The sequence below is a fragment of the Octopus sinensis genome, linkage group LG11, assembly GCF_006345805.1.
Source record: "Octopus sinensis linkage group LG11, ASM634580v1, whole genome shotgun sequence".
In the NCBI taxonomy this organism is placed as follows: Eukaryota; Metazoa; Mollusca; class Cephalopoda; order Octopoda; family Octopodidae; genus Octopus; species Octopus sinensis.
Genome location: NC_043007.1, coordinates 36,356,610 through 36,378,009, shown reverse-complemented (window position 1 = coordinate 36,378,009; position 21,400 = coordinate 36,356,610). Strand labels below are relative to the sequence as shown.

At 35.3% G+C, this 21,400-nt stretch overlaps 1 protein-coding gene across 1 annotated transcript; it reads right to left on the bottom strand.

Moving 5' to 3' along the window:
• Positions 1-2,425: 2,425 nt before the first annotated feature.
• On the bottom strand, positions 2,426-5,095 carry LOC118765264. Its single transcript, XM_036507004.1, has one exon. The coding sequence runs from the start codon at positions 4,805-4,807 to the stop codon at positions 3,314-3,316; it is 1,494 nt and encodes a 497-aa protein (XP_036362897.1). The 5' UTR covers positions 4,808-5,095; the 3' UTR covers positions 2,426-3,313.
• Positions 5,096-21,400: the final 16,305 nt, after the last annotated feature.

Sequence of the window (21,400 nt, the reverse complement as noted above, 5' to 3'; positions counted from 1 at the left end):
TTTTATTTGAAAGTACTCTAAATAAAAATTATTTAAATTCTTTTATTCCTTTTTTTCTTTCAATCTAAAAAAAAATATGTTAAAATAATTTTATTCATTTATTTTTTAGAAATGTATTTGCTTTTAATTTTCTTAGAAATAAGAATCTTCAATTGACTGCCGTTGGCAGTAATAGCCAGAGATGTTTGAATAATCTATTCTTCTGAAGATTTGAATAAGCAGAACATTTTCTTTCAGATAGGAAAAGAAACTAACATATGATAATTAAAATATAGGTAATTCATTATATCTTGTCTGGATTACCAAAAAAAAAAAAAAGAAAAAAGAAAAAAATCTAGAAAAAAAAAAGGAGTTATTAGCAATGAACTGGATTTAAATTTTGTTTCTTTTATCTGTATGTGAATTAGTCTAGATTATATCCCTTGTCTCATTTAGCCAAAGTTACTTGATGCCAAAATATATATAAAAAAAAGAAAGAAAAAAACGTTCTTAATACTTTGTCTCTATGATAGCAAGATAGAAATCATGTTAAATTTACTAGTCAGCGAATCTAACTTCTCCTTGCACTCAACTAGAGGTTAGCAAATATAACATAACTTATCTAATAATTTAACAAAACTTCTTAATTATTCTATATTTTTTCTATCAGAAAGAAATTTACATACATACATATACTCTCACACACACATATATATTTAAATTATATATTGTTTAATATATACATATCAGTTATATGACTTATACATGCTAAATATATATTTATATACATAATATATAAATTTAATATATATATATATATAATATACATACATAATATATAAATTTTATATATATATATAAATATATAATATACATACATAATATATATATTAAATATATATGTAATGTATACATACATGAGATGTATATTAAATGTATATTACACACACACACAAACAGAGGGTGTCCCAAAATTAACTATGAATTAATTATAGATAGTTAGTTCTGGGACACCCTGTATATATATATATATAACTTGTAAAATTTTATCTCGCAGACATAATCCAATTGTCGCCTTCCACAAGAATCGGAAATAGAAATCAAGTGCTGTTGAGAAGATGCTTCGAATGTAATCTACACGTCTAATGACACTAATTTAAATGATTAGCTAAATAAAAATTGCAGCTTTGAGGAAAAAAATTTGATCACATTAATCGGTAATATTTGTTTAATATTATTATTTCAAATAGGGATTAATCACTTAGAACATTAATCAATAATTGAAAGTTCGTTCGAACTGTTTGAATCAGTCACGGAAGAGGCAATACGGAGTTGCCTCCCTTTAAACAGGACACCATTTTTACTTCCAAGTGATGGATGCAAAATAAATTATCCATACAAATACAAACTGACTGACCAACTTCAATAACTAAATTAACCTTCCCTGTTATTTTCCTTTTTTTTCTTTTTCTATAAAACTTTATTTCTCCAGAGAAGATGAATTCTTCTGAAATGTAATACAATATCTTGCATATCCTCAAAATATTTTATCTTTTTCTATATTCTAATATGGTCTTTGAGCTGCAAGCAACAACCAATATGGCTTCTAAGACATTACTACATCTCTTTTATTCTCTGTTTTCATTCCCTTCTCCTATTTAATCTATAGGCAACTGATCTAAAGCTACCAAGCAATACTTGTAACATACCCCAAGAACTAAATATCCTGAAACATTATGTAGAGACATGAAAATAAATAAAGAGAAAATTTTTGTGTGTGACTTCTATGTTATAACAGTTTCATGAGGTGAAATTTTTAGACCTCTGTCATTTCATCTTTTCAAGGAAAATAATCGAGGTTTTAATATCTAAATTTAATAAATATTGCCAATTTTCTAAATATCTTCAGGGAAACATTAATAGTCCTTAAGTATTTACATCAATTAAAATTAGTGTAATGGTATTGTGTTTTTTCTTAATAGATAAATTTCTTTTTTCCAGGGGAAAATAATAAAGTTGAAGCATAATAAAGAATTCATCTTGATTTTCAAGCTGATAGGTCTTTAAGATATATATAATGAAGCAACTGCAGAGATAGGCTTTTACAAAATAATAGAATTGAGAATCTTTAAATGGCTAATTTACTGAATGGATTTAATATGCTTTAGTTATGGAACAGTTATACAATTTTGACAAAATTATAAACTATGAACTAGAAGAACTATTTTTTTAAGACAGTGCTAAAGCAGATTCACAAAAGATTAACATAAAAAATACATACAAAAGAATAGCAAACCCTTTATATAAAATATATTACAGCATAAAATAACAATTTGGAAAGGTAAAAAATAAAATTCTGAAAATGGACAATTTTTGTAAATTTGCATATATATTTTTAGACAATAATTTTATGTATACACAGTTAAGCAACATTTTTCAACAAAACTGTCAGAAAACTATTTTTTATTATCATTTTTAATGTTCAACATCCAAACATTTCTTCATATCAAATAAAGACAAACAAATTAGCTTTGAACTTCCTCAAGTCTTGTCATGGATTTAAAATAACTATCAATTTTTTTTCTCTGTTTTTGGTTTTTTTAAAAATATCATCAGAAGAAAATATCTGCAAGCTTGTTTGAATTTTCTTTTTCTTTCCTTTTTTTTTCTAATAAATGATTCAATTCACATCCATCACATATCAAACTTCCAAAGCAACAATTAACTTTGAATTGGTATCACCAAAAAAGCAGATTATTATTATTGTTGTTGTTGTAATATATTTTAAAATACAGTTATATAAAAATTAATTTTAGAGACTTCTGTAAGTATTTTGTAATCAAATTTATGCAGTATTAAATATTTGAATAAAATAGGCATTTGTTTGCAAAACATTGAAATTGGAGAAAGAAATTGTTGCTACAAAACCTTCAAAATAACTGATTCTAACAAGACTTGAAAAACCAAATAGAGATAAAGTTTCTTGATATTTTAATCTAACAAACTAGGTTGTTAGTTTTAATTATGAAAGATATGAAGAAAAAATGGGGGGTGGGGATCCAGTAACAGATTCTTGGGATTTATTTTGATTTAATATATATAATATATATGACTGATTCTATTGTTTGTACATTCCACAACATAAGTTTATGATTCTGTCATAAAACAGACATAAAATTTCCACCAACTTATAAGTGAAAATATTTATTCATATCAATATTCTCCTTTGCAAATAATGGTAAGAAACAGAATTTTTAAAAGTCTTTCTTTGGTACTAGATTATATATATATATATATATATATATATATATACATACATATATCATATTCATGTTTAGGTGTTAGCAAGTGAGGTAGCCAAGGGAAAAGTTGCTAACAATATTTGTTGTGTGTATGGGTAGCACAAAGAGGCATCATCAACATTCTGAGGCCAATCTGAAGAACCAGAGCACTGTTGGAGCCAGGTATCAGGGCTGGCATTCAACATTTCTTCACAATCTATTACAGTGTTCATCTGAAAACTAATGGGAAGTTGAGACATTTGTGAATCTTTTGAAAGTAGTGCTGCATTTTCTATATGACCAACAGAAGTTACAGATTCAGAAGACCAAGGAATTAGAATAGGATCTGGATCTTTGATCAGTGTGGTGATTTCATCTTCATTCTGTTGGTCATCTCGTATTGCAATAGAATATTCTTGTGGCATATTAATTACTGGCTGAAATTCGTTTGAGGAATTACATTGCTCATAAGTAATTGAATTGTTTGGCCCAGGAGCTTCCACCTCAGGAAGTTGAGTTTCTGGTTGGAAGTTGGAAGTACAGTTTTCAGTAGAGTCAGTTGTAAAATAAACTGATGATATATTTTGAAATCCTGGCATTGTCCACGTTTTGGGGCTAAATTGGCGGTTTATGGTCCAATAGCAACCTTTTCTATTGATAGATTCTGTGCTAAAATGTATTTTCCTGAACCATTTTTGGTAAAGCGCATGGCGGATAGAACTCCTCCAGCTGTTAATAGCCATCCGATCCATGAAACGAAAATAAGGGTATTTATTCTGAAGCACTGTATATATCTGGTGAACTTGTAGCAGACCATCTGGAGAACCATCGATGGCTTGAGCAACGAGCTCTACCAATTTATTAGGCGGTTTCAAAAGCCGTGTCCCCTTGGGGAGAATGTGTGAGTTATCGTAGAGATCATCATTCTTATGGTGAGTCACATAACAATTGAAATTGTTATAGGATCTTCTCTTACGTTTGCCAGAGTAAGAAGTCGGAAAGAACACCTGTCCTTCGTTCAAAATCTCTTCGTCTGAATCGATCGACTGGGGTTGTTCTTCAGCATTGTCTGGAATATAATAGTAATGCTTTTCGGGAAACATGTTGACAACATACAGTTTGGCTCTCTCGTGGATAAAACATTCTTCGGTTTTGGTAAAGCTGTAGTCATCGTCAGTAGCGAGTTTCAACAAGATGTTTCTCTTAATCTCTTGTGATTCCCAGCCCAAGTCCAGTGATTTCTCAGCACGATCGCCTTCCAGGAAGGAAATCTCCAATTTGTCGTCTCTCTGGTAGTTCACCTGCGGAACTTCAGAAGAACACTGATCAATTGCTTTTGTGGGTGGTGAGTAGTTCTCTTTCACACCTAGATCTATTTTCTCGATTGGTCTCTCCTTCACGGGACCCCTTTTCGGTAAGGATACTTCTAGGATCTGTATGTCGTCGTTGAAATTGTTCTGTATTTCATGCAGCTGCTTTCTTCCACGCCGACGAACCCCAGCATTCTGGGAATTCCTCTTCCCTGACTGGTAATTGAAATTATTCATAGAACTACGTTCGTGGTCTGATTTTTGGACAGCAAGAAAGAAATTTATAGAAAACAGATGGATAAATTTTTCTTTGTTTTACTTGACAAAAGGTATTTTTTTGTCTTCTTAGTTAGTAATCCATTCTCTTGGCACTGTTTCGTCTGGTAATGTTTTGTATTCTACAATACACGCATATGTACCGGCAACACAGATATGGGAGTCTGGATAGGGAGGTAGGCCTTTTTTTTCTTCTTTATATATCTATACATATATATCTGTATATTAATATTTATAAGGACATAAACATCTATATATCTTTACAGATATATATATATATATTATTCTGTATGGGTATATATATATATATTCTGTATGGGTATATATATATATATATATATATATATATATATATATGTATATGTATATGTATATATAGGGTGTTGTTGGGTAAACAGAATTGGCTTTCGGAGACGAGTTGTGAAAATTTATGAAAGAGAAATGGTAACACGGAAATCCGTCGAAGGACAAGGACACGGAATTGTTTTCCCAATCAGTGTAAGACAAAAGAAACTTACTTTAAAGATGAAAAAAGTGAGTGAAATTGCTATAACTCATCTGCTGGTTAAAGTTAACCCAGAAGCCATTACAGGTCAGTTATTGCCCCTGGATCAGAGAGTGAGTGAGAGAAAAGTAGAGGGATGTATAGAGAGAGGGGAAAAAGAGACAGAAAGGGGAAAGAAAGACAAAGGCATTTACAGCAAGAGAGAGCGAGAGAGAGAGAGAGGGAGAGAGAAGGGATGATTTATATGAAAGTAAAAATTGAAATAAACTAATGATAAAGCTTTCACTTTGAGCAATAAGAAGGATCAAGTTATTTGTCTTTTTTCTTCTTTTTTTCCCTCACTTCTTTAAACATGTGTTGCCAAATGTCATTTCTGGGTTTTGTCGTCTATGGAATTAAGCCAAGGTTTGATAGAATTAAAGAACAGAGATGAGATAGTGGGGGAGAAGAAAGAGAGAAAGGGACAAGAAGAAGAATTCTTTGAAAGAGAGAGAGGGATAGATAGAGAGATAAAGAGGAGGAGAGGAGAAATGGATGGAGGATGGGGACAGCGTCTGAAAGTGACAGAGTGAAAGATAGAGAGACAGAGAAAGAGAGAAGGGTCAAAGAGTGTGTCGGAGGAGGAAGAGATAGAAAGGTAGAGATATAATTAATTAGATGCAGTAAAAAATAGATAGGGAGGTGATGAGAGAAAATCAGAAGGCGTAGAGAGTGGAGAAGACAAGAGAGAGGGAGAGAGAGAGAGGGAGATTGGAGAGGGAAAAATAAAGAATAAAAAAGGGGGTGCGGATTATAAACTAAAAAGAAATAGTAAGATCAGAGAGCGAGAGAGAAAAAGAAAGAGAGAGAGGGAGAGGTGGAGAGAGTTCATGAGAACTAATTGTGTAAAAGAGAGACGCGGCGTCTGCTCGAAATCCATTTTTTGAAATGTACATTTCAAGAGAGACCAATGAACAACAACTCACAGACCAGCCCACCAACCAGCCAGCAGCCAGCCAGCCAGCCAGCCAACCATTCAGCCCACCAGCCGACCGTCCAGCCCGCCAGCAGACATCTGTTTCTCCGGCCTTCATTCTAATTAATAATATAATTATTTGTTGTAATAAAACAGTGAAGCCAAACCGACAGCAAAGGTCTTTCCATCTTTAATTTCCTTCCTTCCTTTCTGTCTTTCTTTCTTTCTTTCTTTCTTTCTTTCTTTCTTTCCTTCCCTCCTTTCTTTCTTTCTTTCTTTCTTTCTTTCTTTCTTTCTTTCTTTCTTTCTTTCTTTCCTTCCCTCCTTTCTTTCTTTTTTTCTTTCTTTCTTTCTTTCTTTCTTTCTTTCTTTCCTTCCTTCCTTCATTCTTTCTTTCCTTCCTTCCTTCTTTCCTTCCTTCCTTCTTTCTTTTTTTCTTTTTCTTTCTTTCTTTCTTTCTTTTTCTTTCTTTCTTTCTTTCTTTCTTGAAGCACGCATGCCATTTCTCTCTCTCTATCACTCCCTCTCTCTCTAGCTCTCTCTCTCACACACACACACACACACACAATATGCAAGATACATATACTATATATATGTTTTGTTTGTTTGTATGTGCGTGTATGTATGTATGTATGTATGTATGTATGTATGTATGTATGTATGTATGTATGTGCATGTATGTATGTATGTATGTATGTATGTATGTATGTATGTATGTGTATGTATGTGTGAGTGTGTGTGTATATGATGATGGCTTAGCTGACCGAAACTTCGAAGTCGCTGTCAATAATATTTTCACTTAAAAATAGTAAATTTGTACTCTACCAAATTAGAATAATGTAAAACTGTTTTTATTAAAAATTAAAAATGAACATAGAAAAAAAACATTAGTGGTTGTGTAATTAGAAGTTTGCTTCACAATCATATCGTTCCGGGTTCGATTCTACTGCGTGGCACCTTAGGCAAGTGTTTTCTACTATCGCCTCCCAAAGCCTTGTCAGTGGATTTGGCAGACTGAAACTGAAAGAAGCTCACCGAGTGTGTGTGTGTGTGTGTGTGTGTGTGTGTGTGTGTGTGTGTAAGTGTGTGTGTGTGTGTGTGTAAGTGTGTGTGTGTGTGTGTAAGTGTGTGTGTGTGTGTAAGTGTGTGTGTGTGTGTGTGAAGTCATTCTCGAGTGCTACTGGTAACACGTAGCCTCGTACAACGTGTCACATGGTAGGGTCGTTTGCGATTAAACCGGCAACCACCGCGAAGCATACTTGGTGAGGAGAGCGATTATTGGACACTCTGCGGAATGAAGAACGTGACCTGTCAAAGGATGGAGGAACTCATGAGAAGCAACGAGCATCCAATTGCCTGTTTATCAGTCTTGTGGAACTCTTGTATCAACAGTACCAAGAAATGTGAATGGTTCCACGAAAAGCATTATCATTTTCACAACGTCTTTGTGTATTGTTCAAGGGATCTGCTTACTCCGCATTTATCAAGATCACCCTGAAAAGGAGGAAAAAGAAGAAAAAATAAAGTTCTTTGGCTCTCATGCGCCGCATACGACGAGTTCATCATATAATATATATACCTACATACATACGTACGTACATACATACATACATACATACATACATACATACATACATATATATATATATATATATATAATATAATATAATATAAAATGGGACAAGAAGCAAAACATCCGGACAACTCCAGATTGGAGCAATCTCAAGATTAATCACCCGAAATCGCGAGGATGATCCGGTTCTTGACTGAGGATATAAACGGCTTCGAATAACCCGTCCGTTTTTTTTATATCGTCTATCTGGTGTTTTGTTGTCCTTTTTGTATCACCTAGTTGCCCGGATGGTTTTGCGTTCTTGTCCATATATATATTATATATATAATATATATATATATATATATATATATATATATATATATTATATATCCAATGTGAGGATAAAATTCTTTTCGAAAAAAAATATTTTCTCGAAAACTATTTTATCAATGGCCAGCATATTAAAAAATACCTTTAACGGTTAAATTTATATAATTCATAAATGAGGGCAAGGGAAAAAAATTTTCTAATGCCAAGTATGCCGAAAAATTGGACATATTGTCCATTAACCATATAATTTTTTCACAATACGCACGGTACTCGAATAAAGGCCGACAGAAATTTCTAAAAAATTCCATCATTACCATATCGGACCGATTTCAGAGTTAGCTACTATGAGCCCTCTCTTCGTCATTGATACATGTGGTAATTATACATTTGGCATTATATATATATATATATATATATATATATATATATATGAGCGAGAAAGAAGCAACAAGAATGGATTGGTTTTTAGTACAATTGTTTCATACAAAGACAGGCTTTATTACAAGTTGCAAAAATTGCAGCAGATAAAAGTGTCCCGTACTCATCAGCTAAAATACATTTGAGTTCTCTAGACATCTTAGTGGGTAAGGTTATACTCATGAGATATTGGAGATAGTTCCATTAGAGGTAGATATAGGTTGTAAACAGTTTTCCAAAGTTCCTTAATGATGATGCACAGTCTTATCACAGATTTTTAAAAAACTTATAAGTTTCGAAGAGAAGATGAATCAATCCATAGTGTGAACTCAAATGTATTTTAGCTGATGAGTACGGGACACTTTTATCTGCTGCAATTTTTGCAACTTGTAATAAAGCCTGTCTTTGTATGAAACAATTGTACTAAAAACCAATCCATTCTTGTTGCTTCTTTCTCGTTTATAATCACCCCATATTACTGTATGGATAACACCATATAGTTTTTCTGGTGCATCTAAGTTAAGTACCACATTCAAGTAAATTCATTGGAAGTTACTTGAATCTTAATTGCTTTTATATATATATATATATGTATATATATATATATATATATATGTATGTATGTATGTATGTATGTATGTATGTATGTATGTATGTATGTATATTCACTTTAAGGAAAAACCTTTGATTCAAAAACACTGTGTATAAACTCGATATTTGGAATGACCAATTTTAAATACTGTTGGATTTTACTCATAAAGTATTGGAATCTTACATGTATACCATTTTGCCTAAAAAATGGATCTACAAATTCAGTATCCCTACATATCTCACATCTATTCTCTTTCCTCCATCTCACTCTCTATTTTGTATCATATCTAAATTAACTACTACTTAACTATTCTCTCACACCGTCTCCGATGAAGGGATATAATTAATAAATATCCTGGAAACAGCTGTAAGACCTTCTATCTATAAATGTTCTAAAATCTACTTAGCCTTGTTTTTTTTATGTCATTACGAAAAAAAATTATACATAATAAATACATACATACATACATACATACAACATACATAACTACATACATACATATATATATATATATATAATATATATATATATATATAATATATAATATATATATATATATATATATATATATATATATGTATATATCTATATATATTAGGGAATAAATCCAAATTACAGCGAAAAAAATCAGATTTAGGATTGAATCCAATTTTATAGTAAAATATATATAATATTAATTAGAGACAAAACCACTATTATGCAAATCAAAAAAGAAAGACTTAATCCAATACATAAAAAATTTATATAAATTAAATATAATTAAGATATCCACTACGATCGTTTCTTGTCACTTCTATGGGACATCATCAGGTGGTTTCAAGATCTTCTATGCAATTTTAAAATGAATTTTTTATGTATTGGATTAAGTCTTTCTTTGTTTGATTTGCATAATAGTGGTTTTGTCTCTAATTAATATTATATATATATTTATATATAATTAAAATAACGGAGAAAAAGACAAAAAATAGCAACGTATATAAAAGAAGAAAATGTGATAAAAAATCCCAGCAGATATCAATAAAGCATTCAGTATTGAATGTTTTAAATGTTCAACAATCAGTTACCAGTAAATGTAAGAAGCATACATATCCTCAGGTAAATCCTCCTTATGCATGATAGGTAATTTTAACTCAGAACGTAGCGGGAGACGAAATACAAGGGGCTAAACACAGAGAGGACAAACAAGGACAGACAAACGGATTAAGTCGATTATATCGACCCCAGTGCGTAACCGGTACTTAATTTATCGACCCCGAGAGGATAAAAGGCAAAGTCGACCTCGGCGGAATTTGAACTCAGAACGTAGCGGCAGACGAAATACCGCTAAGTATTTCGCCCGGCGTGCTAACGTTTCTGCCAGCTCGCCGCTTCTCCAGCAATTGTTTCTATTGCATTAACACACACACGTGTGTGTGTACACACATGTATATTCATGTATATGTAGTTAGTTACTGGCGTTCCGTCAGTTACGACAACGAGGATTCCATTTGAAACGAGCAGTAGAACGGCTTGCTCGTGAAATTAATGTGTAAGTGGCTGAGCACTCCACAGAAACGCGTACCTTTCACGTAGTTCTCAAGAAGATTCATCACGACACAGAATGTGACAAGGCTGGCTCTTTGAATTACAGGTACAATTTTTGTCAGCCGAGTGGACCAGAGCAACGTAAAATAAAGCATATTCAGAGAAGAACATTCCGACTGACTGCAATTTAGTTACAAACAAACACGATCTAGCCACTGACTCACAGGCGTGTGCCTCCTTTCTTTGTCTTTTATATCGCTATTATTATGGATTCTGTTCTTCGTATTTGATTGGTCTTGTCCCTCAACCATTCGGCGTCAACTATTCATCCTTCGTCTCTCTTGGTGCATCCAGCTTCCCCAGCCACGTACTAACCAGTATGTCTAGTCCCCTCTTTCTATAACGTTGCCTCTCCTTCATGTCTCTTCTCCCTGCCCATGTCTCTCCGACCAATGTTGACCTGCAATAGTTTAAGCGGAACATTAACAGCATCAAGCTCTCCAATTTCAGAAGGCCTACAAAGGGTATGAGCTATGACCCTTTCGCCAGATGCGACAATGCACACACACACACGCACACACACGCACGGCACACACACACGCACATTAAATTTCATGAGGACAATCTGTATATAGTTCTACAAATTATATTGAATTAGAACGATCCTACTGAAGAGTCCACGGACGGTGATTACGTAAGAAAAATCGTTAATGACGAAATCGGTCTACGATTAATTCTTTATTTTTGTATATTTGCATCTGTCTTATCCGCTTATGTTCTGGTGTTTGCTGAATTTATCTAGAAAACATTCTTTTCTTTGTGGTTAGCTGGTAGGTGATCTTCTAGCATATTGGATGTCCACTTAGTGGTCATCCCTTATTATACGTATGTAATATAAATAAATATATATATATATATATATATATATATATATATATATGTATGTATGTATATGTATATATATATATTGTTGTATTTAGGAATGGTCATTTTGCCAGTTTAGCCAATAAAAACACACGCTCTATATATTTGGTTTTACTTTGCTTCAGCGTTATTTATTTTTTACATTAATCTTAATCTTATTTCGGCCAGAGTTCTTTCGTCACACTCCTGTGACTTCATCAGTGGTCCTTTGCTTTCTTCTTTGAGTCTCTCCTTACTAACGGTCAGCCATTTTGTATTTTGTATTTCTATTGTATGTGTCTTCATTTGCGCATGCGTATATCTCTATGTGTGTCTATGTTTAGTTAGTGTGCGTGTGTGTGTGTGTTGGGGGAAGTGCCTGTAATATTTGTATCTCCTGTTTATATACGTTCGTGTAATTTGTTTTTGTTTATTTTTATTTTGTTCATGTGTTTACACCTACTTATTATTATTATTATTATTATTATTATTATTATTATTATTATTATTATTATTATTATTAATATTATTATCATTATTATTATTATCATCATTATTATGTATGTATGTATATAATAATAATAATAATAATAATAATAAAAAATGTATATAGATATTTACTTCCATTTGTTTATTTATCTGTGTATTTTATTTTATTATGTTTTCAGTTTTGTTTATATTGTTACCCGTTTATGTGGATCTTCTTCTGTCATATGCTGTGGTGTGTTCTAGTGTTCCATTCCACTTTCCGATTCAGGCTAGGTTTATCTTCTATTATGTGTGTAGCTTCCGTAATTTGTCTGATTGTTGCGTCCGTTCTATGTGTGGACAAGATTTTAGCAAAAACAAAATACACGAACGTATATAAACAGGAGATACAAATATTACAGCCCCCCCACATACACACACGCACACTAACTAAACATAGACACACATAGAGATATACGCATGCGCAAATGAAGACACATACAATAGAAATACAAAATACAAAATGGCTGACCGTTAGTAAGGAGAGACACAAAGAAGAAAGCAAAGGACCACTGATGAGGTCACAGGAGTGTGACGAAAGAACTCTGGCCGAAATAAGATTAAAATTAATGTAAAAAATAAATAACGCTGAAGCAAAGCAACACCAAATATAATACTGCTATGTGGTCCAGTTGTTGGGGACTCTTGTTATAGCGGTCAGTGAGAACTGAGAAGGGGACGGACAACATTCCATGGATAGGGCAGGATTCCTGACAGACGAGCTATAGACAGAAACTTCGCTGCGAGCTAGCTGGGAAGTTGGTCAGCAGTAAAAGGAAAGGGACTTCCGGTGGGAGAAGGAAAACAAAAGGATGTCAACAGTAAGTGTGAAGCAAATCTGAACTAAACAGAAATAATTGACGACTTAAGCCGTGATGTACGCAAAGTAATAAACCTTTGATAAATATAATCTCGTCTCCACTAGTTTGTTTACGTATAGCTTAACAAAACTATACATGTTTAATAAAATTAATGTGTGTTGTATTTGTTAATTAAGATAGCTTATATATATATATATAATATATATATATATATTATATATTAATATATAGTATAATGATATCTTTATATATAAAAGAAAGGTTGTGTGTCTTCTACTCCGATTTAGATTCCTAACTACTCCCACATTTTGTGGTGCAGTTTAACCAAAACCGGGTATCTTATAGTCGTGATTCATATCAAGCCCTTCTGGGTATTAGCGCGCGTCTACGATGAGTCTACGATTTTAAAAATAATTTACCATCATTTTTTTCCATTTTAATGCATATTTTTTAATATAAGGGAAGTAACTCTCTAAAATGTCTACGATGACATTTCACTTACAAACCCGAGCAACGTCAGGCGATACTGCTAGTATATATATAAATATATATATATACAAAAATTTCAAATCGCCTAAACAAACAAATTGAAAGCAGTGAAAAGTCCCGCCTGAAAATAAAACTGTGGAATTGAAAATTGTCTGCAACTCTCCCATGAGAAAGGAAAAGAGCAGACAAAGAAGCCTGGGCTATAGACAACATAATAACTAACCCCAGAGCTTTCTACAGGTATGCCAAGAAACAGCTACGGTGCACTGTAGGATAGGGCCACTCCTTGAAAAGGATGGCACACTCACAGGAAAACCAATGAGGGTAAGTGAAATACTGAATGAACAATTCAAGAGTGTTTTCACTCCACCCCTGGGGCATTTCCAAATCAGCAATCCAACTGACTTCTTTACCACTGCAGATATAGAATCAGAGGCGGCGACGATAAATTACATCGATATAAAGGAAGACGATGTAATAAAGGCTATAGATGAAATGAAAACAGACTCAGCTATTGGCCCCGATGGATTCCCGGCAATCCTCCTAAAAGTATGTAAGAGAGTCTTAGCAAGACCACTGCAGTTCCTCTTTCAGAGCTTCTTGGCAGCTGGCAAACTTCCAAGAAAACTGAAGGAAGGTAAAATATGCCCTATTCATAAAGGAGGTAGCAGAGCGGAGGCCAAGAACTACAGACCTATCTCTCTGACCTCACACATCAGCAAGGTCATGGAACGAATAGTCAGAAGGAAACTAATCACCTTCCTTGAAGAAAAGAAAATGACTTGCTGCCTGACACCCCAACATGGTTTCCGACCAGGAAGAAGCTGCTTAACTCAGCTCCTGCAGCACTATGACTGGGTGCTGAATAACTGCTCAACCACTCAAATGTGGAAGTCATATATCTCGACTTCGCAAAGGCCTTCGCTAAAGTCGATCATGGAATGATATGTCACAAAACTGCGTGATCTTGGCATAGTTGGAAAACTAGGAGAATGGCTTCACGACTTTCTGAAGAATAGAAGTTAGGTGGTAGTAGCCAATGGGGCCACTTCCATTAGTACGCAAATAGTGAGCGGTGTTCCACAGGGCACTGTTTTGGGACCACTACTGTTCATTAATGGCCCTCTCAGACATGCCCTCAGCCACGCGGAGAGCCACGATCACAAGTTATGCAGATGATAAAAAGTTTCACAGGCAATACAGAACCCTGAAGACACTAGGCACACCTGCAATATGAGCTGGACGAAATATACAAGGGGCTGAAAAGAATAGCATGCAGTTCAATGCTGAAAAGTTTCAAGCTTTATACTATCAGCATGCAAAACTGAATGCAATACCCAAGGAATACACTGGACCCGGAGGGATTGCAATCCCAGAGGCACAATCAGTGCGTGACCTGGGTATTCACATGAGTGATGACGCGACCTTTCATGTACATGTTGCTAAACTGACAATGAAATGCAGACGGCTGGCTGGATGGATTCTTAGAACCTTTAGAACAAGAGAACAAGAACCATGATGGTCCTCTGAAGACACTGTCCTAAGCCACTTTGACTATGCTCTCAGCTATGGTCGCCATCTAGTGTCAAGTTGATCACAGAACTTGAGGCGATCCAACGAAGCTACACGAACGAAGAAGATAGCCTCTATGCAGAATGTAAGCTACTGGGAAAGACTCAAGAGATTAAAATTATATTCCCTGGAGCGTAGGCGGGAAAGATATGCAATAATATACATCTGGAAGATCCTGGAGGGAAGTGTCCTGAACTTTGGCATCGAGAGTACGCAAATGCCAGAACTGGGGCCCACTGCGTGGTGCCTAGGACTCCAAACTTGCCATCAAGATGTAGGACAAGATTCTGTGATAGCCTGGGCTTCCGAGGCCCACAGCTCTTCAAATCCTTCCGAAGAACCTGAGAGACCTGCATGGGGTGGATACAGATGTCTTAAAATGGAGCTGGATCTCTCCTGTCAGGTGTCCCAGATGAACCACTTCACGGCAGGAGGGGCAGATGAGGGCAGCTGCATCGAACTCTCTCATGCACCAAATAGCAGTTGCTAGAAAGCCTCCATGAAGTGAAACCAAGTAGCAACACCAAATGGCGGTGCCCCAGCATGGCCACAGCTCATAAGCTGAAACTAGAATCAATCAATCAATCAATCAATCATATATATATATATATATATATATATATTATATTATATAATCTATATATATATATATATATATATATATATATATTATATATATATGTAGTATATAATATTATATATGTAATATATATATATCTATATGGATCTTTCCTTTTGATGGACGGAATTTTCTAGTTAACTAAACAATTTGAAACTTCGTATACTGGTAGAATGTGTCAAAAGAAAACATTATTGTAAACAAAATTGAAAATAAAATTGTAATTTGTAAGTTTAACGTAGTTTAATTCGAAGAATTTTAACCAATGAAATCCTAGCATTTGAGCTCAAATCATTTGCTGCGTCTAAAAACTCATACACACACGTCTCTTCTGTTTTCTGTCTTCTGTCTTCTGTTTGTGCTAGAAATAACAGCTATATCTCTTAAATCGAATAATTTCGTCGCCCAATAAAAATATTAACGATATTTTTTAATATTTTTATTATTTTTTTTTTACCGAAAAGGCTTCTCCCATGGTTTTGAAGGGCCAGAAACAACAAAAACAAAACAATGATATGCCTAAAGCGGTCTAGAGTTTGCGCGTGGAGTGTGAGTCGTATTGTAAAAATTTGCGAAATATTTTTTCATAAAAGGATGCCCCAGCTTGTCGGAGGCTGTGATATAAATTGGGAAAAAAATCCTCGACACCAGTGCGTAATTGGTACTTAATTTATCGACCCCGAAACGATGTAACATTGACCCCCCCCCTTCTGGTTTATTTACCTTTTGTGTAAATTTGTTGCGGCAAGGGGCAAAACACAGAGGGGACAAAAGTATTAAGTCGATTCTATCGACACCAGTGCGAACACACGAACGTGTATGTATGCTTGTGTGCGTATGTGTGTGTATGTATATCTCCGTTTGTATGTGTGTGTGTACGCTTATATATTAATTACTATGTGCTTGTGCAAATGTATATGCATGTATTTGAGAGAGAGAGAGAGAGAGAGAGAGAGAGAGAGAGTGACAGAGAGTGTGTGTGTGCAAGTGTACGTGTGTATGTGTCTGAATATGTGTGTGTGTGTGTGTGTGTGTATGCGGCATGCGTCTGCTATGTTTCTTTATCAATATCGATAACGCAGCAAATGATTTGAGCTCAAATGCTGAGATTTCATTGGTTAAAATTCGAAGATGCTGGAATTTCATTGGTTAAAATTCTTCGAATTAAACTACGTTAAACTTACAAATTACAATTTTGTTTTCAATTTTGTTTACAATAATGTTTTCTTTTGACACATTCTATCAGTATACGAAGTTTCAAATTTTTTAGTTAACTAGAAAATTCCGTCCATCAAAAGGACTATATATAGTTAATCCAAACATGAAAACACAAAGAGAAAACACAACAACGCGAGGACGTGGTACAAGTATAGTATTATTGGACGCTCAGGAAAGAAGGAAAGAAGGAGGGTTTAACGTTTCGAGCGGAGCTCTTCGTCAGAAACATAGGAAAAGGAAAGATCCAAAGAAGGGAAGACGGAGGAAGAAAAATCGCCAACGGTACACACGCAGTATATATATATATATATATATATATATATATATATATATATATATATATTATATATGTATGTATGCATGGTATATATATACTAGCAGTATCACCCGGCGTTGCTCGGGTTTGTAAGGGAATAACTATATAAGCATTTTTAGAGATGTAAAGTATAATAGCCATCTCAATATGGCTAACCACAAAGGTTACTGTAACTTTTTACGTTCTGAGATTTAATAATAAATTTTTAGAGAGTTACTTCCCTTATATATGCCAAAAATCCATTAAAAATGGGGAAAATTGATGGTAAATTTTTTTTAAAACCGTAGACTCATCGTAGAAGGGCTCGATATGAATCACGACTATAAGATACCCGGTTTTTGGTTAAACTGCACCGCAAAATGTGGGAGTAGTTCTGGCTGTCTTGTGTGTAGCATTTCCGTAAGAGTTTTTTGACACATGTATTAGCATACATGTGTTTTCTTAACCCGTACGAGTAGTGATGGTACTTCCGATTGTGATAATCGATATATTTGTTACTCGTAATTTTATACACCACTTTGTGTGTAGACATATGTTTTCACTGTTGATCGGAAAGTCGGGCAATTTACAACTAATCAACTGAATACGTTGTCACCTCCACCTCTCAAAAGCTTCACTACTTCAGGCTTACAGCTCCAGATATCCATGAACTGATAACTACTGTAATGGACAACAAATTCTTCAACACCAATGACAGCTAAATGTATGTATGTATGTATGTATGTATGTATGTATGGATGGATGGATGGATGGATGGATGGATGGATGTATGTATGGATGGATGGATGGATGGATGCATGTAGGTAGCTAGGTGTTTATATGTGTTCACCTCCCACACAAGAATAATATAACATGAGGATAAAGTATATCAGGCTTTAATAGTAGATCACAATGCCTTACATCCTCCAGCCTTGTGTTATATTATTCTTATATTAATTTCATGCATATACATAGAGGAGTTTCACGTGTGTATCCAGCACTGGAAAATACCATACTGTGGGATAACATGTGGGAATCAAATAATGGCATAGGAGCTCTTAAATGCACGTTATATATTATCCGAAGTGTACAGTATTATATAATATCCAATACGGCCGATCTTACCAATCGGTTTCGCGCTAGGGGTTCAATGGAATGTTAAGTAACAATCCGATTATGTAACCCTGCGCTCATCAGAGGTAGCCGTTTTACCTGACTTATGGACTCTCAGATGACTTACACATACGTGAGTGCACGCCCCCCCTCCACGTATATATGAGGTGCATTGCAAATGTTTCGAGACTTTTTTAGAAGCAGCAGTTATAACTGTCCTAAATTACTGTAATTTCAGTATATCGTTGCATATATATGATAAGCTGACCTGCTAACTTTTGTTATTCCAAATTGAAGGAGACGGCTGTAACGTTACTTTCAACACATCCTACTATTTTGCACTATTAGGCGAAAACTTACGAAAAGCTTCAGACTACTTAAGAATTAACTCGACTAAGTTGAGCACGTGTTTTCCGCTTGCACAAGAGGTTCAAGTACGATAAAAAGTAGGGCATCAAATTTGTCCTTTACACTCCCTACACATCCAGACCTTGCTTCCCGTGACTTTTGGTCGTTCTCCAAGCTGAAGAAGAACCTCAGGAGCAGTCGTTTTGAAGATGAAAGGGGCTGTGATAAAGATCTTGGATACCTTCATTTTGGAAGACTTCTATGGAGCCTTCATGAAGTGGCTGGAGAACTGCAGCAAGTACAATAAACACAGTGGTCTTTTCCGTAGGCCTTTTCTTTCCACGGATGAACCTAATCTTGTTTCTTACTTTTTAAAAAAATTCTTTCTGTTATACGCGATTCCTTTTGATCGCCTCCCCCCCCCGATACCTTTTGATCGGAATTTTACATTTGTTCTCTTTTTCTTCTCTTTTTTTTCCATTTTCGAAAAGAAAAGCTCTACATTTGTATTTGTCCCCTCTGTGTTCTGCTCTGTATGGCCGTTAAAGAAAGTTATCTATCTATCTATCTATCTATACAAACATATATACATACATATACACATACGCACACACACACATACACGCACATACATACATACATACATACATACATACATACATACATACATAGGGGCTCCTTGAGAGCGGTCAGCTAAAAGTTTTTTGTGCATTTTGATGTCGACATAAGTTCCTTGATTTTCCTGATGAGAAATCTGCATAATGTACTCATTCCTTCGGAATTAGGAATATGCAGCCTTCGAAACATATGTCGAGAATAAAGGATATTTGTTAACTAGCCGTTCAACTCCATTCTTTCATATACTTATAATTTTAAAATAAACATACAAATTTCCGCACGAAGACACGTAGTCTATGCCCTAGAGACGTAGCTTCAACCGTGTTCTTTCTGATGTGAATTTGCTACCCAGGTATCGGTTAGCTTTCGAATTATCCTTAATAAGATAATTCATTCAATTACTCAAATATACATACATACATACATACATACGTACGTACGTATTTCTGCCTGAGGAGATTTCATAAATCTCTCTCAATCTGTCTGTCTGTCTGTCTGTCTATCTGTCAGTCTATCTGCCTGGCTGGCTGTCTCTCTCTCCCTCACGCACATACATACACAACTGACTGCCCCCCCCACACACACACATACATACATGTATGTATGTATGTATGTTTTTATGTTAAATCATAATTTAAAAAATAATAAATGCGCCCTTTTAAAGCCTAGCCAGGCTCATGGGCCCGGTTCCCCGGTTTCTATGGCGTATGTGTTCCCCAGCTGGACGGGACGCCAGTCCATCGCAGCGTTACTCGTTTTTGCCAGCTGAGTGGACTGGAGCAACGTGAAATGAAGTGTTTTGCTCAAGAACACAGCGGTCCAGGAATCGAAAACAAAATCTTACGATCATGGTGCTAACACCCTAACCACTAAGCCACGCGCCTCCACATGTTAAATTATAATACAAATAATTTAACATTAAACTGAAGGATTACACAATACTTTTTGAGTACATATTTATTGAACTTTAACGAGAAGTCACTGCCACCACAGTTCTTGTAAAAGTATTGTGTGTGTGTGTGTGTGTGTGTATTCTCTTAGTTGCCCAGTTATTAGACTGCGACCATGCTGGAGCACCGCCTTGACTTTTTAGTCGAATGAATCAACCCCAGGACTTGCATATTTTTTAAAGACCTGATGGTTATTCTATCGGTTCTCTTTTGCCGAACCTCTAGTTTACGGGGACAGCACCAGTTGTCAAGCGGTAGTGGAGGGTGGGGAATACAGGCACAAAGACACACATATATAGATACATACACGCGCACACGCACACACACACACACACACACACACACACACGACAGGCATCTTTCGGTTTCCGTCTACCAAATCCACTCATAAGGCTTTGGCCGAACCGAGGCTATAGTAGAAGAGACTCGTCCAAGATGCCACGCAGTGGGACTGAACCCGTAACCATGTGGTTGGGAATCAAGCTTCTTACCACACAGCCACGCCACATGTGTATGTATGTATGTATGTATGTATGTATGTATGTATGTATGTATGTAGAAGGCAAGTGCTTCAAAGTTTCACTTAAAGCCTCACTGAAGTGCTTTCAGTTCGACCCCGATACCTGGGAAATGAAAGCACAGCCTGGAGTAGCTGAGCTAACAGAGGTGTCACCTCCTACGAACAGAATAGGATCGCAGGTACACAAAGAAAACGTGAGCCGTGCAAGTTCAGGGTCAACTCCTTGCCTTCATTCTCAGCAGACCACCAGTGCCCGACTCTGCGGCAGAAAATTCCGAACATGTATTGGCCTGATCGACAACAACCGGATGCATCGTGATCCATCTTCTTTTCCTATGTGATCTCTTGGTCATCGTCGACAACGACGGACGAACATCAATGCATGTATTTTCACTTTGGTTGAGCCAGTTTCTTGCTTCTCTGGAGTTTTGTCTGTGTTCATAGGGTTATCAGGCGACCCTGTGAACACAGGCAAAACTCCAAAATTGCAAGAGACTGATTCAACCAAAGAAAAATGCATACATATCTGATATCCAGGGATGTGCTTAATAGAGGTATCTAACCCGATGTTAACTGTATTAAGCACGTCCACGGATAGTATCTATCAGAAAAAATTGAAAATTGAAGGTTGTTTGTTCTGCCAGAAAATATCTGAAAATACACAAATATCCATAGAATATTT